General features: G+C 37.2%; 1 protein-coding gene across 15 annotated transcripts in view; it reads right to left on the minus strand.

The window, feature by feature from the left end:
* Positions 1 to 19,941: 19,941 nt before the first annotated feature.
* PPP2R2A (protein phosphatase 2 regulatory subunit Balpha) overlaps positions 19,942 to 25,015 on the minus strand; it is an 83,710-nt gene continuing 78,636 nt past the window's right edge. For all 15 annotated transcript variants that reach the window (XM_014845403.3, XM_070505177.1, XM_070505179.1 and 12 more), the window contains 2 exons: positions 24,876 to 24,967; positions 19,942 to 21,629 (listed from right to left, as the gene is read on the minus strand). In XM_014845403.3, coding sequence (XP_014700889.1) covers positions 21,350 to 21,629; positions 24,876 to 24,967 — 372 coding nt within the window. In that variant the 3' untranslated portion in view covers positions 19,942 to 21,349. The remainder of the gene's footprint in view (positions 21,630 to 24,875; positions 24,968 to 25,015) is intronic.

The following is a 25,015-nucleotide window of genomic DNA, read 5'->3' on the forward strand; positions in this document are numbered from 1 at the left end:
TGGTATCCATTGTAATTTCTCCTCTTTCATTTCTAACTTTATTTATTTAAGGCTTCTCTCTTTTTTTCTTAGTGAGTCTGGCTAAAGATTTGTCAATTTTGTTTATCTTCTCCAAGAACCAGCTCCTTGTTTTACTGATCCTTTCCACAGTCTTTTTTTGTTTCAATTTCATTTATTTCAGCTCTAATTTTTATTATTTCCCTCCTTCTGCTGAGTTTGGGCTTTGTTTGTTCTTCTTTTTCTGATTCTGTTAGGTGTAGTTTAAGATTGCTTATTTGAGGGGCCAGCCACGTGGCCAAGTGGTTAAGTTCACACGCTGTGCTTAGGCGGTCCAGGGTTTTGCCAGTTCAGATCCTGGGTGCGGACTTGGCACTGCTCATCAAGCCATGTTGAGCTTGCCACATGCCACAACTAGAAGGACCCACAACTAAAATATACAACTATGTACTGGGGGGATTTGGGGAGAAAAAAGCAGAAAAAAAAAAAGAAGATTGGCAACTGTTGTTAGCTCAGGCGCCAATCTTTAAAAAAAAATTTTTTTTTAAAGATTGTTTTTTTGAGCTTTTTCTTATTTGTTAATGTGGACCTGTATTGCTATAAATTTCCCTCTTAGGACTGTTTAGCTGCATCCAATATGAGTTAGTATGGTGTGTTTTCATTCTCATTTGTCTCCAAATATTTTTTGATTTCTCTCTTTATTTCTTCAATGACCCATTGGTTGTTCAGTAGCATGCTGTTTAGTCTCCACATTTTTGTTCCTTTCCCAGCTTTTTTGTTGTAGTTAATTTCTAGTTTCATTGCATTATGGTCAGAAAAGACAGTAGATATAATTTCAATCTTCTTAAATTTATTGAGGTTTGCCTTGTTTCCCAATATATTGTCTAGCCTTGAGAACATTCCATGTGCACTTGAGAAGAATGTATATTCTGCTGTTTTTGGATGGTGCTGGGAGCCGTGGCTACATCATTTGATTGGCTGTTTGACAGGGTCCAGCCGATTAACGCCGAGGGGTGCAGGGTCGCCCCTTGGTGAAGAATAACCGGCCAGCCCCTCACATAGTTCTGAAACCTGTGCTGCTTCTAATTGCCCTTCATTCCTTTTCCTTTCTTAACCTCCAGTTTTCACTCCTTTGGGTGGCTGCTTGGGAGGCACTACCTCCCAGGAAAATTAGATATAGTAAGAGAATGCGACCACCTGCAGGTAACTTTCAAGATATTTTTCAGTTAATTAATGGAGGAGCACACAGTCCCATTTGAGACAATCAGAAAGGAATCCTGCCCAGATTAGATGTCGAATTAGGTTTATGGCCTCCATCTGGTTAATGTTTCCTTCTCCCTCCAGTTCTTTGTCTAAATATATATATGCATCGTCCTTCTAAGTTTGTTGGTTAATTGGATGATCAAGAAGTATCTATATATTATTCTTGACCTTCTGCTTTCTGTTAAAATGTTATAGAGGTTTTCTCCTAAAAGCAATAAATAATAAATAATTGATGAGTAGAAGGGCCGAGGGGTGCAGGGATGCCCCTCGGTGAAGAGTGGCCGGCCGACACCCCTGATATTTTCTGAATTATATGCATGCTTTCTAGCAAGGTTATGTCTATACTTATTTCTGTTTTTTATTCTTGAAGATATAGAGTTTAGCTTAGCTTTTCAGCCCTTTACTTTACTAACAAAGTGATACTTTCTCCGGCAGTGTGCTTAAGGGACTGTTAGCTCCACAATCTAAAAGACAAAGGAATGCTTTCACCCCCTAAAGGGCGCGAAAATGTAAAGATGTTTAACTGCCCGCTGAGAATGCAGATAGCCCTGGGGATAAGACACCCTGGAGTCGCCTTTTGTTCCCATTAACCATCTACATTAATGGCGTAAATGATTGAGGGAGGCAGGGATGGCTCCACCAGGATGTAACCAGACGGACTGCTGTCCTGTCCGGAGGCCTGGACCTTCTCTCTTTGATTTAACTTTACCATGAATTACAACAGACGCCTAGGTACCTATCTCCTTTAGCTTAGAGACAACAAACACTAGTTAATTGCGGAGAAGACTACCATTAACCTTATGCTCTATAGAACATAATGCTAATAAATATTCTTGTGCTCGTTTTTTACTTCCTTATCTCTCTGAGAATATTTGTAGAACTATTTCTGTACTAATCCTGAAAAATATATAAACGACACTTGTGCACAGTGAAGTCGGACTTGCTAACACCAACCCAAGTCTCACTTCCCCTTTATTTTCCCCTCATCGCGCCGACGCCGTCCATCCCTCAGGAACCTGGACTCCGCTGGGGCGGGACCCCGGCAGGATGGAGTGCTCTCTCTCTCTATATCTATTAAGTTCATCTGGTCTAGTTTTTCATTTAATTCCACTATCTCATTTTTTTTTTTTTTAAAGATTTTATTTTTTCCTTTTTCTCCCCAAAGTCCCCCGGTACATAGTTGTGTATTCTTCGTTGTGGGTTCTTCTAGTTGCGGCATGTGGGACGCTGCCTCAGCGTGGTCTGATGAGCAGTGCCATGTCCGCGCCCAGGATTCGAACCAACGAAACACTGGGCCGCCTGCAGCGGAGCGCGCGAACTTAACCACTCGGCCACGGGGCCAGCCCCTCCACTATCTCATTTTTGACGTTCTGTATGGATGATCTATCCATTGATGTAAGTGAGGTGTTGGGGTCCCCTACTATTATTGTATTGCCATTAATATCTCCTTTTAGGTTTGTTACTAGTTGCTTTATGTACTTTGGTGCTTCTGTGTTGGGTGCATATATGTGTATAAGTGTTAGGTTTTCTTGGTGGACAGTCCCTTTTTATCATTATATACTCCCCCTCTTTGTCTCTCTTTACTTGTTTTGTCTTGAAATCTACTTTGTCTGATATAAGTATGGCAACACCTGCTTGCTTTGTTTGCTGTTAACTTGGAGTATTGTCTCCATCCCTTCAGTCTGAGCCTATGGTTGTCTTTAGAACTGAGATGTGTTTCCTGGAGGCAGCATATTGTTGGGTCTTGTTCTTTAATTCATCCTGTCACTCTGTGTCTTTTGATTGGAGAATTCAATCCATTTACATTTAGAGTGATTCTTGATATATGAGGGCTTGTTGCTACCATCTTACCACACATTTTCCAGTTTTTCTTCTTTCCTTTTTTTCTCATCCCATGTATTTTGGTCTACTGATTTGATTAGGTAGTTTTCTATGTTAGCTTTCTTCATTTTCTCCTTGTTTATCATATATATCTCTGTTCTAATTATTTGTTTAGTGGTTACCATTAGGTTTGTATAAAAATTCTCGTAGAAGAGAGAGTCCATCTTCTGATTGCTTCTTATTTCCTCAGACTATACTGATTCTGTCCCTTTCCTCTTCTCCTTCTAAGTTATTTTTGTCATATTTTATTACATCTTGTGTTGTTAGTTTGTGGTTAAAATGATGAGATAACTTTTATTTTGGTGCTTTCCTTTTCTTTATTCTTGATGTAAAAGTTGTGTTTATCAACCTGATCTGATAGAGAGTTGCCATTTTCTGATTATTGCCTCCATATCTATCACCTTGCTCAGGGCTTTGTAGCCCCTTTCCTGGTTTTGTTTTTTTTTTTTTTTTTCCTTTCAGGTACGAGGCCCTTCTTGAGGATTTCTTGTAGGGGGCATCTTTTGGTGATGAACTCCCTTATCTTTTGTTTACCTGGGAAAGTTTCCCTTTCTCTGTCATATCTGAAGGAGATTTTTGCTGAATAGGGTATTGTTGGCTGGAAGTTTTTGCCCTTCAGAATTTTGAATATATCTTCCCACTATCTCCTGGCCTGTAAGGTTTCTGCTGAGAAATCCACTGAAAGCTGATAGGCGTTCCTCTTTAAGTTATTTTCTTCTGCCCTCAATATTTTTTCTTTGTCGTTTACTTTTGCCAGCTTTACTACTATATGCCTTGCAGTAGGTCTTTTTACACTGACATTATTTTGAGTTCTGGTAGCCTCTTTCATGTGGATTTCCATCTCCTTACCCAGGTTTGGGAAATTCTCCACTATTATTTCTTTGACAAGCTTTCTGCTCCATTGTCCTTCTCTTCTCCCTCCTGAATACTTATTATCCTTATGTTGCCTTTCCTAATTGAGTCAGATACTTCTCTGAGTGCTTCCTCATTTCTTTTTAGTCTTAGTTCTCTCTTCTCCCTCTGAAGTATTTCTATAGTATTGTCTTCTAAATTGCTAATTCAGTCTTCCATAGCTTCAGTTTTGTTGTTTAGGGAGTCCAGATTTTTCTTCATCTCTACCATTGTGTTTTTCATCTCCAACAATTCTGATTATTTGTCCTTGATAATTTCAATCTCTTGTGAAGAAGCCCCTGAATTCATTAATTTGTCCTTCTGTGTTTTCTTATAACTCATTGAGTTTTTTTATGATAGCTATTTTGAATCCTTTGTCATTTAGGTTATGGATTTCTGTGTCTTCAGGGTTGGTTTCTGGGTACTTGTCATTTTTCTTCTGGTCTGTAGATTTAACATACTTTCTCATACTGCTTGGTGGTGTGGATTTTTGCCTCTGCATGATGTTATTTTCTGGTCACCGCTGCTACCCGCCTCTACTGGGTGGGGATTGGGCTCTGTGTATTCTGAGCCTAGCATGATCAGGGGCTCCCCAGCTCCTGCCACTGACTGCTTGTCTCACTGTGCGATGCTCTGGCCAATGGCAGATCTGGAGCACTGGGCAGGGAGAGGGGTGATCTCCTTCACCTGTGCTTCCCTCAGCCTCTGCTTCTCTCTCTGTGTGGAGCTCTGGGAAATCACTGGACTGGAGTTCCAGGCCAGGGAAGGGGCACTTTCTTACACCTACTTGCCTCCCCCAACCACTGTCTCTCTCTCCATGTGGTACTCTGGGCACTTATGGGGCTCCACCTGCTGCCATTTCTCTCTGTGTGCCATGCTCCTTGTTATCCTGGGGCTGGAGCACTGGGTGGGTGGGGGCACTTCTCCTTAGCTGCTCACCTCCCCTAGCTGTGGCCCTTCCCTCTCTGTGGAGCTACTGTCAATCAGCTTCCACATCCTTTGGAGGATGCAGCCCCACCACCACCTTCAGACATATGGCTGCATGGGTCTCTCAAATGTCTTTTGTATTGTGTATATGTCTTCTGTTGGTGTATGAATGTCCTTTTGGTTGTATTTTAGAGGGGAGAGTCCAAGGGAAGAGCCAACTCTGCCATGATGCTGATGTCACTCTATTCTCTACTATTGAGGTGAGATTTTCTGAATATTCTTCTCAAATCCCCATCAACTATGAGTCTAGTTGGTGGGAGAAGACACTCTTCCCCACTCTCTGTCATCCTGTCCCTCTAATCCTTTTAGGTGAGTCTTTCCCAAACCTCAGGTAATTTCCTTACCTGCATGAGCATGGGCTGGTCAGTATTCTGCTGAATACTCTAAGGGGCCCGTCTGCAGATCTCTGGGGTTTTCTGTCTGTGCAGCTGTCATCACCCTGGTACTTTGTCCTGTGAATGCTAGCTACCTCAGTCTCAGAAGCATCACCTTACCTCAGAGAGTTTTCCAGGCTCCACTTCAGTTCTCTCTCCTTTTGCCACAGCCTGGAAACTCTCACAAAGCAGTAAGCTGCAGCTATCATAGAACTCACCTTGTTTGATTTCTCTCATGGATTACTGTCCTTTCTTGCCTGTTGTCCAATGTCTTCAAAACCATTGGTTATTTGTTGTGTCTGTGTTGTTTTTAAAACATCACCCAGGAGGATAAAGCTGGTCTTATTTATCCTATCTTCTCTGGAAATGGCTGTTTGTTTTAGATTCTAATACAATTTGTCTAGAGTGCCAGTTATTGGTTTGTTGTCTCTCAGCTTCATTTTTGGCATTCCTTGTTCTCTTCTGAGCACTGGGAGCTAGAAGCCTGCACATTACATTTCCACCTCTCTTTGCAATCTGGCTTCCACTTAGGTTCTGCTTATGGGGACTTCCGGAAGGAAATTGGAAGGTAGGAGGATGGTAGAAGAATTTTTTTACTGTGCTTTTACTACGTGCTTCTGGCAGTGATGGCAGTAGCAGAGGCAGGTAAATCTGGCTACTGGCTTCCCGCTTAGGCCACATGGTTCCCTGTAGCAGTCACAGGTACTCCTGCTGTCTTGATAGCTTAGCATCTGTGGGCCCTTAACCTGGGAGCAGCAGGCACTTTGAACTCCTGCGCTTCTGCAGCATCAGAAGGAGTATTCATTCCTGGCTTCTTGAAATAAGGTTGTATTGGCAGTTCTGAGAGCTGCCTTACCATTACAGTAATAGTTGTGGGCTCTGGATAACACCACTTCCCACTTTGCTTCTTTGACCTCAGGGCTAGTAGTAGATTCCTAAAGTTACTAGTCTCTAGATAACTCATTTTCTGTAATCAATTCCTTGCATTCAATTTTCTCTACAATCTATGATATTTCTTCAAAAAATCTACCATACTTTCTGGTTTCCTAACTGAACACTAAATGTAATGGAAAGGTATGAAATAATTGGGTTATACTTTGTTTATTTAAGGATTTTGACAGCATTAGTCCACTGTCTGCTAGCATTGAATATTGTTTGGGGGAAGTCTGAGGTCAGTTTAAGTTCCCCCTCTGCTTTATAATTTGATGTGACTTTTTTCCAGGATACTCAAGAGTTTTTTCTTCATCTTTGACATCCATTAGCTTTATCCATGTGTCTGGATATGGATTGTTCTGTGTCAGATTTCCTCAGATATCTATATTTGTTTTGTTTATAGACTTGGGTCTCATTTCTGGAAAATTTCCTTGAATGCTTCCCTTAAGTATTTACTCTGTTACAATATTTTTATCTAGACACTCAAATTAGGTATATGACAGAAGTCATTTGCCTGTCTTTGGTACCTCTCATTTGTGACTGCTGTTTTTCTTTCTAAATATTATACTTTTTTCCTCTAAATATTTTATGTTATAGGTAGAATAATCACCCAAAAATATCCAGGCCCTAATTGCTGGAACCTGTGCATATGTTACATTACATGGCAAAAGGGACTTTGTGAATGTAATTATGGTTATAGCCTCAAAAATGGGGAGATTATCCTGGATTAGCTGGGTGGGCTCAATATAATCACATGAGCACTTAAATTACATGAGCAGAGAATTCTTTTCCTAAAAAGAGAGATTAATCAGAAAAGGAAATCAGAGAGATTCCAAATGTGAGGATTCAATTTGCTGTTTTTGGCTCTGAGATATAGGGACCTCTAGGAACTAAGGGAGGCCCAAAGCTAACACAAGAAAACAGGGACCTACATCCTAACCTGCAAGGATCTGGTTTCTTCCAGCAATCTGAATGCACTTCAAAGTGGATTCTTCCCGGAGCCTCCTGATAAGACTCCGGCCAGCAAACATATTGACTTCATCCTTGTAAGATTTGGAGCAGGGAAATCAGCTAAGATCACCTGGAATTCTGACCTACAGAACTGTGAGATAAGTTTGTGTTGTTTTAACCTTCTAAGTTTGTGGTGATTTGCTTGGAAGCACTAGAAAATGAATTTATTATACATCATACTCTAATACAATTTATTTAAAAATGAACAGATCAAAGTGATACATTGAGTAGAATAATAAATGAATGAGTTTGCAACTTTTGAACTAATGCCTCTTAGTATATAACTTTTCCTTTACTTTCTAGTGTTAACACATTACAAATTTCATTGTTATTGCCAGAACTTCTAAAATATGTGGTCATCTTCTTATCTATGGAAATTTTGATTTTATTTATGAATAAGACTTCATATTTTGGTGTCTAAATATAAAAGAAATATACAGTAAAAAATTATGTAAATATGGGAGAACAAGTAAACAATGCATCACTGACTGAAAAGGTGTACAAAAAATTTCTAGACAAAACAAGTTAGAACATGGATACAAATATTTAAGAATAAGTCACCAAAATTACTCTACAGTGTATAATCTCATCATTATGTGTAATAGTGGCAGAAACATTAAGTAATTAAATCTGTTATATTTTGGATAAGTCACTAGGACAGGAAATAAAATTTTTAAAAATCTTATGATATAGTGCTTCCAGTTCTGGCTGTCATAGACTAAAGGGGACTAGATTTAGCTTCTGATAATATTCAAGTAGTAAACTGATCAAATATACAGAACAATAGTTTTCAGACAGTGCACAATAAGGAGCATAAGACTTTGATACACAGGAAAAAGGAAACAAACAAAACAAGTCCTGTGATTACCTTGGTTTTCTACTTGAAAGGAGGACAACAGCGGGAAACAAAATCAAAAGCAGGGCATGGCAGGCTTGATGAGATGTAAGAGACAGAGATCTGAGTCCAATGAGATAGGATGACTGGAAGTTGTTGGGCATAGTTCTGGAGAGAAGGGACAAATGCTTGAAAACTAAATCTGCATATTTATCCCTCTTATTCTTTGCTTAATACTAAGTCATGCAAAAGTAGAGTGAAACTCCACAAGCAAAGAATGCCTGGGGAACTGTAAGATGAATGATTTCCAGAGATGGAAATCACTCAGGAATGGGATATATTTAAGTCCTGATAACACAGATTGGAGCATTCTCATTGAACACCTAGTAGAGACCCCAGAAAGGTCATGTCTTAGTGTAGGTTGAAACTATCTCTAGAGTAAAAGATATTCTAGACTAGTGATTTCCAGTACAGTTCATACTAGCCACATGTACCTGTTGAGTACTTGAAGTGTGTCTAGTGTGGTCTAGGAACGGAATTTTTAGTTTTACTAAACTTTAATTTATTTAAATAATTTATATTGAAACTTTGATAGTCAAATGTGGCTAGAGGCTACCATATTGGACAGTGAAGTTCTATGGCCAACTTCATGCAGCTTAATAAAGACAAGTCTTGAAGACATGAAATTGAACTGCAGATAACTGCTTTCCAAAACAAGTCCTCATGCACTTTAAGAGAAGAAAACAAAATCTAGATGTTCAACAATATAACATTCATTATGATTCAAAATGTCCAGAAACTAATTAAAAATTACTAGATATGCCATGAAGCAGAAAAATGTGGGCCATAACTATGAGGAAAATCAGTCAATAGAAACAGATCCAGAAATGACAAATATGATGGAATTGGTAGACAAGGATGTTAAAGTCATTATTGTAAATATTCTCAAATATTTTAAATAAAACCATGACATAATGAGGAGAAAATTGAAAGATTAAAAAAAAACGAATAGAACTCTTAGGGGTGAAAAAATATAATATCTGAAATGAAAAATTCATTGACTGGATATAACAGCCAATTGTATATTGCAGAAGAAAAGATTTGTAAACTTAAAGACAAAGCAATAGAATCCATTTAAAAAGAAGAACTTAGGGAAAAATGAAGGGAAGAAATGAGGACAGACTCTCAGTGACCTATGGGATATTATCAAATAGCTTAACACACATATAATTGGAGTCCTAGAAGGAACACAAAGGGGGTCAGAGAAAACCATTAAAGAAATAATTTCTTTGAAGAAAAGTTTCCTAAATTGATGAAAACTATGATCCCACCCTTACAAAATACTCAAAAATACCCAAGCAGGAAAAACATGAAGAAAATCATATCAAGGCATATCATAAACACATGGCAAAAAACTAGTGATAAAGAGAAAATCTTAAAAACAGCAGCAAAAAAAGATGTGTAACTTATAGAGAGACAAAGATAAGAAAACAGCAGACTTCTCATTGGAAACTATGGAAGGCAGAAAACACTGGAATCTCTTTAAAGTGCTGGAAGTATAAAAGTCAGCCTAGGGTCTATATCCAGTGAAAATTTCCTTCAATAAATACATTACAAAATATCACAACATTATTAAAAATGCCACAATCTTAACAGCTACTGTTTAGTGCTAGGGACCATGCTGGGCACTTTACATATATTACCTCAATAGATCCTCATTACAACTCTATGTTTTAAGTATTATTATTAGCATCACTTTACCAATGAGGAAGCTAAAGCTTAGATACATGGAGTAGCTTGGGCAAGGTTATAGAGGACTAATCAAAAAGTCAAGGTGTTCTTATTCATTCATTCACTCAATAGAATATTCTCTGAGCATTTATTAAGTGCCAGGCATGTTTTGGGTCCAGATCACTGCAGTTAAGAAGTCAGTCAAGGCCTCTGTTTTGTAGCTTCCTGTCTCATTATTGAGACAGATCATTATCAAATGAGTGATGGACATTCCTTCAGACAGTAACAAATGCCATGAAGAAAGCAGAAGACCTGGAGGTTGGTGATCGAGAAGGCAGTGGCTTTAGTCTGGAGAAAGCTCTCTGAGGACTAGACATTTGAACATAAAGGAGACAGCATTATAATAGTCAGAAAATTGGCATGCTCAGAGAAAAGAAAGGAGGCCGTGAACGGGAGCAGAGGGCACAAGGGAAGAGTAGAAGATGAAAAAGGAGTGGGAGACAACAGCGTATTATTTAGGGCTTTGTAAACTACAATAGGATTTCCTTGGTATACAGAAGAAGGTTTCAGTTAAGGCAAACTGAATTACTGAGTAAAGCCTGAATTACTCCCAATAGCCCTGGTAAATGTCCCTTTCTCATGTTTATTATAAGGAGAAAAGCCACATGCAAGTGAGATCCTAGTTAGCGGCAGAACCTGTGATCTAGCTCCCCACTTTGGGGGAAGTCTTGAGGATGAGTCTGTACAGTAAAGCATGTTGTCACGAGGGGAAATTAGTCTTGTATATTTGAGTTAAACTGAGTCTGGATGTTAGAGGGTTTGTACATACCACACTGTATGTCCTTTTCCCCATTGTCTTTATTCAAAACCAGTTAGATAATAAATCAGGTAGAATGGCAGCTAAAGTTATTGCACACTTCATACGTGCTAGACGTTATAGGTACTTCATAGAGTTAATTTCCTATTTCTCTCAACAATCTGATGAGTTAGGCATTACTACTATATTACAGATGAGAAAACTGAGACACTTGCAAGTACCATACACAAGATGACAGTGATAGAGCTAGGAGTTGAATCCAGAACGTTTGACTCCAAAGCACAGACTCACAGCTACTATGGTCCCTTTGCATTTTAGCACAAATGTGAGTGAAGCAACCAGTGTATTCTGACTGTAGTTTAGTTTCTTGGCCTCCAAGGCACTGTCTAGAAAAATGGCTCTGGTTGGGCCGGATCCTTCTTTACCCAGAATTACAGAGATCCCACCTGGACACACGTTGAGATACCCTACACCATCTGCACTGCCAGGCACACTTCTTCAGAACCTCTTATTAATCACAGAGTTCCTACTTCCATTTATGGGCTTATACAAAGTTCAATCTATGAGGTTTAGTTATTTAGCAGTTGACTTTTAGGGAGGATTTGTTTCCTTTCAAATGCTCACACTAAAATGTTGGCTGCCTGTGTGTTAATCTAGAGAATGGTCTCTCTCAATTTATAGTTTTACCCTCCTGTCAAGAGGAAGTTAAGATCCACAAGTATATCATGCAGAAAATGTTTTATCTTGATCTCTGAAGTTTCATCCAGTTCTAGAACTCTGCAATTTTATTGCTCTTAGAAAAATCAGCACCAAACTTAATATAAATCAGTAAGGAAATAGATGTTTTGATCCAAGATTTGGGGAACTGCTTTGGTACCTGTAATGCTGATATCTAACTTAGGACCTTAAGCTTGTTTCAATATCCAACAAAGCTTTGTCTACAACCTTTCTGGTGGACAGTTATAACACCGTGTATCCAGATTTAAAATGTATAGTCTATTGATCTAGAACTTTCACTTTCAGGAAATCGGTATAACAAAATAATCAGAGTACTAGATGTCTGTACGTGGATAGTCATTGCAGCATTATTTGCAACAAAACATCAAGACGTGGCCCACAGGAAGTCAATTTAATACATGAATGGCATATCCTTGTAACACAGTCATCAAAAGTGAAAATGTTTATCAGTGATGGGAAAATGTGGGCCATAATGTGAAAATAATTTACAAACAGTATTAATAGCCTTCTAGTTTTTGTATCTATGAAAGCAAAACAAACGATCTCTGAGATGTGGAATTATGTATGAACTTTTTTTCTTTTCTGGCGGTCTAAAGTAGTGGAGACAGCTGTGGGCTTTGGAGACGGGCCACATAGGTTTAAACTTTGGCCCTACCACTTACTAGTTGTGTGGCTCTAGGCAAGTTACTTGAGAAAATTAAATGAGTTAATTTATATAAAATCCTTAGTACAGTGCAACTATCATCATCATCATCATTACCATTATAAAACGGGAACAAAATACATTTGTCTACAATCTCAGAAAGGTAGCGTGTCTAATACAGCACAAAAAAACATGGAATCTGGAGTAAAAAAAACCTGCGTCCAAGCTTACCGGTGGTGAGATCTTGGGCAAGTCATATCCTGAGCCTGATGTCAAGGGTAGAATGGGGAAAATAATCCTCTCTCACCATCTCAGAGATGTAGTAGGGATCAAATGAGATGTTTAAGAGTGCTACATAAACCATGATGTACTCTGCAAAATACCTTATTATTAATTACGAGTATTGATTCCATAATATCATACCCAATTACAAGTAATTTTGCCTGGTTTTGGCCCTAATTCTAAAGCAGGAGAGGTGCTAACTCAAATGATTACAGAAGGAAGAGAAGTAACTAACTGCTGTGGAATAAATTGCAGAGTAATCTGTTGAGAGGCATTCTCATCCACTGACTCAATAAACTTGTCTGCAAGATAGGTCAGCACTTGGCTGCCATGTGAGAGAGTAGAGAGAAGATAAGAGGAGGAAGAACTTTGTTATATTTTCTTAAACTGGCAGGGTTCCTAGTGGAGCATTCCATGACATCCTAACCACCTTGTTCTTTGCTACTTAAGATAACTGCGTAACCTCATCAGTGGATCCATTCAGGCATTACTAAGTAGACTGTTGGGCAACAAGAGAGTTGGATCTAGATTTGGGCTAATAAATTATTTTCAAAGATACTTGAGGAAGCAAAACGTCACTTGGAAAACTTCATTCTGGTGCTTCATTTTGCTGACTCTGCTGGGCAATTCAGAGAATAACACAGTGATAATACATCTCAGTTTCCCAAAAGGAAGTACATTATAGTTCTTTTCGTAGAGTTACTCACAGCTGTGTGACCCTTGACAGCAGAGTTTTATATTCTGTCATCTTTCAAATGAGGAGGTTGGCTTAATGAAGTTTGAGCTTCCTTTAAGCAATAAAGTAATTCTTTATTGATCTATAAGTCAAGATTAGTTAATGCCAATGGGACACATTCTTTGGTAATTTGGAGTGAATACTTTACCTGTAATAATTTTTACCTATTATAATCTTGATGGAGTTCAGAATTAGAACAAGAAGGATGTTTTGGAAAAGACAGTGACCACCACGCAGATGCCTCCTCACCTCTTGCCACTCCACCCTTCTCCACTGGAGTGGCTGAGAGTACACTGGGGTGAAAGGAGCAAGACCACGTTAAAGCATTGAGAGAGACAAGATCAGCTCATTTAATCTCATGAAGCTGGCCCAGTCTTGACAAAAACGGCTACTCACAAAAACTAGAGATCAATCTCATTTAGAATACAGAAATACAATTTCAAAAATATCATTCATCACTTTAGTAGTTCAAAGGGGAAAAATAAACTCAATAGACAGCCACAGCATTTGGTATTGTTACATTTGATTAAAAGAGAAAAAAACTTAGTAAAAATAAGACTAGTGAGAGTTTTTCTTAACACGATAGAGTATTTCAAATCAAGAGCCCACGTTATACTCAATGTAAAACATCAAGTCTTCTGTGAAGTCATGAAGAAAACAAACATACTGTTTCTGCCCCTCATTAAGCATCATTCTGTAAGTTTCTGCAATTAAAGCAGGAAAGTGAAATAAGAGATATGATATTGGAAAAGAAATGAAATTATTTGGAGACAATATAATTATACAAAACACCAAAGAATCAACTGACATACTAACTAGAATTACTTACTGCTCTAGTTAATGGCTAAATTTAAAATATAGTGAAATTAATATCTCATGTATCATTAATAGAAATGAAAATGCAATGAAGAAATAAAATGATACATAATAAAAGCATTAAATGTAAAAAGTGAATGGAAAATAACTTTTTCTCATTTTAGGTTGGGGAAGGACCTAAATGTAGGAAGGACCTAACCATAAATGAAATAAAACTCTTTGACTACCAAAAAAAAAGAAAGATGAAAACCATATTATATGTTAAAGGAAGCAAAAAAAAGCCTGGGAACATTTAAATATATTATAAAGATAATACAAATTCTAGCCAGACTGACCAAGAAAAAAAGAGAAGACTCAAATTACCAATATCAGGAGTGAAAGAGGAGACATCACTATAGACACCAAAAACATTAAAAAGATGTTATGGACTGAATATTTGTGTCCCTACAAAATTCATGTTGATGCCTTAACCCCCAATATGGTGTTACTTGAAGCTGGGGCTTTCGGGAGGTGATAGGTATAGGTGACGTCGTGAGGAGGGGCCCCAGAGGTGGCATCGGTGTTCCCGCAAGCCAGGAAGACAGCCCCACCAGACACTGAATCTGCTGGCACCCTGCTCTTGGTCTCCCGGCCTCTAGAACTGAGAGAAGTAAATGCCTGTTGTTTAAGCCCCCAGTCTAGGGTATTTTGCTATAGCAGTCCAAGCAGTCACTAAGAGAAAAAACGTTATGAATAATTATGTTCATAATCATGACAGCTTAGATGAAATGGACAATCTGCATAATTCTATGTCTATTAAAAAAAATACCTGAATTCAGATAAAAATCTTCCAGTAAAGAGGCCCAAATGGCATCACTGGTGAATTCTACTCAACATTTAAGAAAGAAATTATATGACTTCTACTCACATTCTTCCATTATATAGGAGAGGAGGGAAACTCATTTTATGAGGTCAATATTATACTGACCAGATAATGATATTTAAAGGTAAGGAAATTACAGATAAATATCTCTCACGAACATTGATGCAAAAAATACTCAACAAAATACTACCAAAAGGATCCAGCAATATTTTGGGAATGCAAGGCTGGTTCCAGAATTGAAAATCAATGTAACTCACCATATTAATGTTGTGAAAAAAACTACATGATCATTTCAGTAGAAGCAGAAAAAACATCTGAGAAAATCCAACATCCATTCATGATGGATGTTTCTTTCTCTCAGAAAACTAGGAATAAAAGGGAATTTCCTCAGCTCGATAAAGGCAATCTACAAAGCTCCTACAACTAACATCCTTAATGGTAAAGACTAAATGCTTGGCCCTAATATTGGTGGCAAGGCAAGGCTGTGTCTGATCTCACCATTCTTTTCACCGTCACCCTGGCAGCTTTGACCAGTGCAGGACAAGAAAGAGAAGAGGCACTGGAAAGGAAAACTGTAAAGATTGGAAAGAAATAAAAATTTATTATAATCTGCAGACAACACAACTAAGTAGAAAACGCTAAAAAATCTACATAAGTGAATTTGGCAAGGTGTCAGAATACAAGGTCGTATACAAAAATCAATTGTATTTCTAGATATTAGCAATGAACAATTGGAAATGGAAGAATTTTAAAGTCCCCTTTACCATAGCACACACACAAAAAACATTAAGCACTAACAATATGTGCAAGATGTGTAGTTAAAAACTAAAAACACTGATACAAGAAATTAAAGACCCACATAAATGGAGCCATATGCTGCATTCATGGATTGGAGGACAAATAGCAGGACGTCCACTCCTCCTGAACTGGCCTATGGAGTCAGTGCAATTACCAAAATCTAAGTGGGTGTTTCTGTCCTTGTTGTCAATGTACATAAAAAGGTAAAAGAACTGAAATTTTGAAAAAGAACAAGGTTGGATTACTCACTCGTGTAAAGCTCCAGTAATCAAGGCACTGTAGTGTGGGTGAAAGCACAGAAATATAAACTAATGGAATAGTTCAGAAATAGACTAAAACTGTTAGTGTTAACTGATTTCTGACAAAGGTGCAAAGAAAAATGAATCTCAATCCATATCTGGTACATATATAACTCTCATATGTACCATACATGAAAACTAACTCAAATGGATCACAGATCTAAATGTAAAAGAAAACTATTAAACTTAAAAAAAAAAATCTTTGTCGACTTAAGTTAGCCAAATTTCTTAGATATGACAGCAAAAGTATAATCTACTAAAGTTGATAAAGTGGACTTTGTGAAAATTTAGAACTTCTGCTCTTCAAAAAGCTCTGATAAGAGAATAAAAGGAGACAAGCCACAGACTGGGAGAAAAAATTTATAAAGCACATGTCTGATAAGGGTCTTGTATCCAGATTATAGAAATTAATATCTGGCTAGAAATATGGAAACACAAATTGGGTTACTTCTTTTCACTTTTTCAAATTGACAAAGATAAAACATAGGACTTTTGTCCATCAGTGAGCAGGTGAAGATATGAGTAATCCATATACTTGTGATGGGACTTTCATTTTTGGAACAGAAAACAAGATATATACGAAATCTCCAATGATTCCATATCCTTTAATACAGTAATTATATTTCTAGGAATGTATCCTAAAAATCTTACACACCATGACTGGTATGTATGTTCACTATTCTGATACTTCCATGCAAAAATGAAAACAAAAATCAGTTTTGACAAGAGGGATTGGTCAAATAATGAATTATCCACAATGTCAGGCTATGCAGACAGAAAATCTTACTTAAGAATACTTGATGTGTGAAACTGCTCATGACATAATGTTGAGTGGAGAAATAGGATGTTAAACTGCATATATGATTCCATTTTCTATTTAAAAAAATTATGCCCAGAAGAAAAGAGAAAACAAATACAAGCAAATGCGACTGGGCGTTTTCTCTACATGAGATGACTGCTGGGGTATCTTTCCTTTTTTTTACTTTCTAAAGAACATGTATTCAGAACACAGAAGTTACTTTTTATAAAGAATTTAGACATTCCAGGTTAATTCAGCATAAATGCACATGAAATTCCTGGTCTCCTTGTAAAGGAGAAAGCTAACATGGCACATAAGGACCTGCTTTCGCAAAGGGGTGGGCACACTGAGTCATCTATGATTGAAAGAAAGGGTAGCTCAGAACTCTCCTCCAATTTCATTTTTGCTGCTTCCCCAATAAGAGAAGACCATGATAGACATCTTCGCTGACATCTGGGTCCATCACTGGGTCCTCATTCACTCAAAGGTCATATTGAATAGTGGCTTTATTTGGGCATAAATACACTTTGGACTTTTTGGTTCTCATTTGTTTTAGGTTTTTTTGGTGGTGGTGGTGGGTGGGGTAAGATTAGCCCTGAGCTAATATCTACCTCCAATCCTCTTTTTGTTGAGGAAGACTGGCCCTGAGCTAACATCCGTGCCCATCTTCCTCTATTTTGTATGTGGGACACCTGCCACAGCATGGCTTGACAAGCGGTGTGTAGGTCTGCACGGGGGATCTGAACTGGTGAACCCTGGGCCGCTGAAAAGGTGCAAACTTAACCGCTGGGCCACCAGGCTGGCCCCCCAATTTGGTTTTTAATAATGAAGCTCTTCCAGTGCAGAAACAGAATTACCCCATTTATGTGTTCTCAAAAGTACTTCATAAATGCTATTCAAGGCTTAACTGTCCCGCCCTAGTGGGAAAGTCCTCAAATAACTTGTTACTGTTCACATATTACAAATGAGCATAAGTGTAGACCATTTTAAAAAGACATATACTAGCTTCCTCCTTATGCCAGTTTACTTTCGTTTGCCAAATTCCTCCTTTTGGAGGAAACTGAACTGTGTAGTGCCTTCAGTTTGATAGGTACTGTGCTAAGGGGGTCTTTTTCATACGTACTATCAACTCTAGGTCTGTACGGTGGGTGTTTGCTAATTCTTACATAGAGATAGTAGGCCACAAAGTCTAAGACCACGATGCAATAAAACATCAAGGAGACAAAACTGAATTTTCATCATTACACTTACTGAGAATACCCAAAACTTTGTAAGTTTGCTAAGCATCTGATTAATATTGAGTTATGATGTTTTGACCTCTTATGCATAATTACAAAATGAAGCACGGTCAGTTTCCAAGGCTTTTTGGGGAAGAGGAACATGTAAAAAACTTTTTTCGAAGACTGGCCCTGAGCTGACATTTGTTGCCAATCTTTCTTTTCTTCTTTCTCCTCCTCCCCAAAGCCCCACCCCACCCCCTGCACATAGTTGAATATACAGTAGGTCCTTCTGGCTCTGCTATGTGGAATGCTGCCTCAGCATGGCCTGTTGAGCGGTGCTAGGTCCACGCCCAGGATCCAAACCGGCAAAACCCTGGGCTGCCAAAGCAGAGCGTGTGAACTTAACCACATGGCCACAGGGCTGGCTCTGAAAAACATTTTTAACCATGGTAACACACACACACACAGCTTAAATTATCAACCATCTGAGTCATGCGCTCAAATAGTAAAGTAGATTGACTTAACTCTTGATTACCCAGCATACACCTATCTTTTCTTTCTTTTTGGCTTGGTTTTGTTCTTCCAGAAGTGCACATTAATAGATCCACTTTAATTTACTGGTAGAGAAAAGATGCTGAAGCAGTGCTCCCTTAGAAGGTAATGCTTTAAATTTTACTAAAAATACTTCCATCAGTACTATTTAGCTTTCACATATAATTTTCTAATAAACACTTGTATAAATAGTTATACACCAAAAGAACCCCAGTTTTCTCATTTCTAGTTATCTTTAGGAATATCTCTAACCAGAATAATTCTCACATTTAAGGTTTAAAAAAATCCTTAATTTGAAAGGAAAAAAAGTGTGGATGCAGTTTTGTATTCCAAAAGACTAAGGGCTTTACAGAAGTTTAATATCCAGTATTTAGTTGTCAAATAAACATATGCTTATATAGAGATTTTTTAAATAACTATTGCCCAGCCACTAAATAAAGATCAAAGGAGATCAAAAATTCTTTTTCCTTCCGTAGTCTGTTAATTTTGAAAAAAGGTTCAGACAGAAGGGACAGAATATGTATATGTTTGTAGGTGGCAAGAGAATAGGAGAATACAAGCAACTTGACAAGGCTAAGTTCATTCTAAGTTTTATTAATAAGATTAACCATGACCATATAAGATGAGTGGCTGGGCTTATAATTCGCTACATCAAAGAAATTAAAAATTGATACTTGAGAATATTGTTACAATAATTTATAATAGCATTCCTTTATAGAAGCACTTTAATTTTAGAAATGTTTCTCTTACATATATTCACCTTAGTGTCATGGATGAGAATCATCACAGCTATTGCCGAATCAAAAAAGAATTTCCAAGAGCAGTTTGGTGGTGTCATCTCAAGATCTCCACCCAAACTTTAGGGAGACAATCTCCTAAAAAGATCTGGAAAACTGCCTCATCAGAGACAGAGCATCAGTGTGTGACACCTGTGGCAGGGGCATATCCCACTTCCAAGTCAAGAGTGAAGAATAACACAAGTATGAATGCACCCAAGATTCCCAAATAAGTTAGTAAAAGTGCCATTATTTTAAGAATTATCAGACATATAATCAATGTGTTTAAATACAAATTCAAATTTAAGTCAAAAAATACAGTTATTTTATTACATAAAATTTCTCCTGTGTGCTAAAAATGTCAACTTACAAGACATAATATCTGTATAAGTGTAGAGGGCATTATGGTCGAATTGTTTAATCACTTTTCACTGCTGAGAACAGAACAATGGGTCGTGGACAGCTAAGAAGCTCTCCGCGTCCTCTAAAACTCAAGGTGGCTGTAGTACTGCTCAACCCAAACATACTACCATTCTCTAATAATACACATGCCTACTCAATTTACCTTTGAAAAATAAAGTCCATTTTTTTTCCATTAAAGCTTCTGCAAGATTGATAAAGGTACATTCTACCTATTAAAAATAGGGGTACTCTTCATCTTTGGCTAAGGTATCACCACTTAGGGAAATGTAGTCATATAGAGATTATTAAATTTTTATTTGAGGCAGCTGTTGGAGTCCATTAAGCACTTTTTGAACACTGTACCTTTAAAGTTTGTCTTTAATATTAATAGCTTTGGAAAACCAAAAAATAGAAGAAAAACATCTATGGCAAAGTACATTTCATTCAGATTTGATAGCAGTAAAATACAAAAAAAATATTTAGTGCAGTGTCAATCTTATCTATGTAAATCACTTGAGGATAGTTTTATGTTTTATGACGGAATGACAAAAAAAAATTTTAACTTGTTAAAAAAGTCTTTAAAGTCTTTGAGTTAGTATTTAGAGTAAGGCAAAAATGAAATTAAGCACTGTAAAAGGCCTTTAAAAACGAAGTTCTACAAATGTGGTTCCCATTTACAACGATTTCATTAACAGAAAATGAGCTGAGTGTAGATACAATGTATCCAATACCCTTATAACTACAGTAAAAAGAAAATCTCTAGTAGCATTTATAGATTGTGAAATCCTTAGTAATACCAATATATATTCGAAACATGTTCATACAGAACCAATACCGCTCCTTCTCCACGTAAAAGAACACTTGTTAAAAATAATTAACAAAATATCAATGTAACAATGGAAACTCATCTCATTTCACTGTGCCCAAAGTTATGACACAAAATACTGGCTTAAAGAGGTAGATTAAAAAGAAAAAGAAAACCAGATTCTCCATTCTTTGTCACTTTTATTCAGTAGTTGTTTTTTTTTTCCTTATTTTCAGTGCCAGACACGGCAAGGAGTGATTACAGCCAACTGTTATTAAAACATTTGTTCGCAACATATACCCCCTTTACCACTGACCCCAAACTGACTCATTTTGTGTGCTTTCGTTCTTTCTTTTTTTTAATATACCACCACCAAGAATGGGTGGAGGGGGCAAGGGCAGGAGAGATGAGGGGAAGAGTCCAGGAGGCCAGAAGAGGAGGAATGCTACAAGCCACAGTAAGAATGAGCTGTATTTAATTTAAAAAAGGGGCAAGGGGTGTACCCCACAAATGATACAGTAATGAGGATACACAATTAAATCCCGTAAGCATGACTGAAGGCTTTCACTGTGTTTGACGTCATCACAATGGAAGGCATAAAAAGTGGAGTAAATCAATGTTGATACAGTCCAATCTAGTCCATTAGGCAAGATGGTGCAAGAAGTCATTTAAATTAAAAGTGCCCTACCCTTACCTAAATGGCTAGCAGACATGGAGAACACCACAGTGATGAATCCACAGAGCTTTCTCCATGTAGCTATAAAAATGTGTTGTCGAATGGCACATTGTCAAACACTGGAAAGGGGCGCCACAATGGACCTCTCTCTTTTTTAGGTACGAATGCTAGATTCAACTATCTCAACTAAGCAGGAAGTGGGCTCTTCTGCTAGGAATGCCAACCCTAATTCACTTTGTCTTGAAATATATACAGATTGTTTGTAGTAGCTACAGCAATGATATTTTCCTTGGGGTGCCAGGCCGTATGAAGTATTTTCTTGTTGAAGTCTAGGCTGTCAACACTTATTTCATCTTTCTTTCGCTTGCCACTTGCACAGACTTTGCGTGGCTTCAGAACCGTGCGGGGTTTATTGTTTTCCCGTGATGCTTCTAGGGTTATGTCTCGCTTTGTGTTCCTGTCAAACATTCTGAAGAAATTATTGTAAGATCCAGTCATGACAACACTGTAAAAGTAGACAGAGCACTCAGTCAAATTACGTCAACAGTTTGTTTTCAGTAAAATGATTCAGTCATGAAACCTAGCCTAGGACTCTACCGGAAACAGCTACCTCAAGCAGATTTGAATTCAGGGAGAGGGCTGCTGACACCAACTCAGGGACCAACCATTAGAACAAACTAGAAATATGGTAGTAGTTAACTTGGTTTTCTATTAATGACTCCTTTTCATGACTACCAAAACTATCATTAAAGTTGAAAACATCCTCAAGTAAAGCTTGTCAGTAGTACTGAATTATCTTTGTTCAATATTTTTGCAACTACAGGCTATGCAATCAATCAGACCGGCCAGCTTCTTGAAATGCCAACCCACTGTGCAACTCGCAGGTTCTAAAACCAAAAAAAAAAATGCATGGTATACAGCTGTTCATAAGAAACCAATCCATTACTTTATGATTTAAATTATAAACTATTTAATTTGTTCCCAGGACATTGTCTGGTTCGGATAATCACATCTTATGAATGCTTATAAGAAATCTACTTCTGAGAGTATTAAGTAGCACACACAATTTTTATTAACAGAAAATCATTTTACCTATAACACTAAATACATTTTAAGCAAAATTTTTCTGACTAACATGTTTAATAGTATCAGTTTAAAGGAGTGTCAAATTCTTACTCTGTCTAAGACACTTTATCAGTCCTACACGCCATCCATCACTGCTCAACATTTACTAAGTATTTCAATAGGCAAAGCTTCAGTTTGAAACCATTAATAATTTGGAAAGAGTCTGGCGCTGTTATTGCCTACTATATTCTTTGCACGTTTAAATCATTGTAAATAAGACAACAGGATACCAAAGACCTGTTTAAAGTAATGCTTGAAAACAACCCTGAGTATTTACAAATATTATACATTACACAGATCATATGTTAAATACAAATGATGACCACCTATTCAGTAATGTCAACTTGGGGGCAAAGGAGACTTGACAACGTTTTAATCCAACTCAAGTTGGTGCATGTACCTGAAGGTAATAACACTTTATCTTTTAAAATAATTTATGTAATTTAAACTGGCATCTCCCTATTATTTGAATTTGTGAGGTTTTAATGAATTAGGACACAGTCTATGGCTATTTGTAAATTTTAAAAGGTGTTGTTAGGCCAGCATTTCTGTGGTATTTCTGCCCCAAAATGTATAACTGGAATATAATCATGAAGAAACATTAGACAACACTCAAATTAAGCAACATTCTATAAAACATCGGGCCGGTTTTTTTTTTTTTAATTTTTTTTTTTTTTCTTCTTAAGATTGGCACCTGGGCTAAAAACTGTTGCCAATCTTCCTTTTTTTTTTTAAGGATTGGCACCTGAGCTAACAACTGTTGCCAATCTTTTTTCTTTTTCTTTTCTGCTTTATCTCCCCAAACCCCCCTGTACACAGTTGTATATCTTAGTTGCAGGTCCTTCTAGTTGTGGGATGTGGGACGCCGCTTCAACGTGGCCTGACGGGTGGTGCCACGTCCGTGCCCAGGATCCGAACCCTGGGCCGCCGCAGCGGAGCGCGCAAACTTAACCACTTGGCCACGGAGCTGGCCCCAGGCCTGTTTTTAAAAACTGCCAAGGTCACAAAAGACAAGGAAAGAATGAAGAATGGCTCCAGATTAAAGGAGGTAACCAGATATGACAACTAAACGTACATACACTTTTGAAGTGGATACTTGGCCAGATCTTTTTTTCTCTGCTAGAAAGGACATGTTTGGGAGAACTGGTGAAATTTTAATGGGATCAGTGGATTACAAGGCAACAGTGCATCAAAGCAAACTTTTCTACTTTAGATACTTGCTCTGTCATTATGTAGGAGAGTGTCTTTTAGGAAATTGTCATTAAAGAACTTAGGGGAAATGGGGCATCATGTTTGGAGTACACTCCCAATTAGTTCACAAAAAAGTGTGCGTATCTATCTATTTATGTGTTTACATTATATATATATAATACATATATATGTGAAGAGGAGAGACTGACACAGCAAACAGCAATAGGGAACCTGAGTAGAGGCTAAATAAGAGTTGTGTTACTCTTGTAAATTTTCTCCAAATTTCAAATTATTTCAAAAAACTGTTTTAATGTTAAGGGAAATAAATAACTTCTTTCTGACAATGGAACATAAAACTGCTAACAATATGTTTACACCATGCAAGGAAGAACTACTTTTGGCAGTGCACCATATCCTATTATATCTTCTTTCTCTTCAAATTTGCTAATTCCTTCTCCTCTCTTCTTCCCTTTCCTTTTTCCTTCTTGATGCCTTACATTTAGCTGTGGCACTCAAAGGCAAAGTTTGCTTATTCCTACTCTAAATTTACCACGGCCAGCCTATGACTGGGCCTCATATTATAATCAGATAAAAATAATTTTAAAAATCAGACAAAAGATAATCCAAATTCTATTATCCTCTGTAACATATAACACCACAAAAACCAAATCATATCAAGCTTCAGTGATAAAACTATGGTTGAATAAAGTACCTCTAATACCTTGAGGGCAAGTTCAAGTAATTCCAAAATTACGTTTTTTACTATTTTCTGTTCTACTGGTACATAATAAATAGTAATAAATACTCACAACTCAAAATTGAAAGATTAAGACTTATTTATCCTTGGAAATAATAGTACACATTTCATTACATAGTAAAAAGGAATCATGCTATAGCAAAGTTGCAGATTATAAAAAGCCTAATTACTCATGGTAATATGGTTAAAATAATATATCGTAAATAAATTAATGTATTATCTGGAAAAACTGGTGTGTAACATTCCAAATGAAATATCTATTGCCTAAATATTTCTAAAAACAGTTTAACAGTAGAGTAATAACCAAACTGAAATTTCACCATTTTAACTCTTGGCATGTCAAAAATGTGATTGATCTGGTTCATAAAAGGAAAAATATTAAAGAAATTTAAACCAATTTATGATATCTACAATTTCTTGTATATTTCAAATTTACTAGTAAAACACAATGTTTAATTTTTATCTGCCAATATTGCTGTAAGATTACTAAATTTATTTCGAGGAAAGTCTGGGGAAAACTGAAGATTTTTTAAAGATTCGTAATTCATGTCAACCCAAAAACAGTTGGCCCTATTTTTAGTGAAATGTGGCAACCATACCAGAAGGAGTGAAATTATAAGTTTCTTTCCTCTAATGAAATTCATGTTTGAATGACAGGTTCAAATTATAATCAATTACCTGTCAGATCCATTCCAACAACATTCAAATTTGTCAAATATGCAGTCATTTTCATACAGTGAACAAAGTTTACTTCTGAGGTATTCATGCACCTGGAGAAAAACAAATATATATGCATATATACACTTAGTTTACACCTC

Source organism: Equus asinus, chromosome 3 (genome assembly GCF_041296235.1).
Source record: "Equus asinus isolate D_3611 breed Donkey chromosome 3, EquAss-T2T_v2, whole genome shotgun sequence".
Lineage (NCBI taxonomy): Eukaryota > Metazoa > Chordata > Mammalia > Perissodactyla > Equidae > Equus > Equus asinus.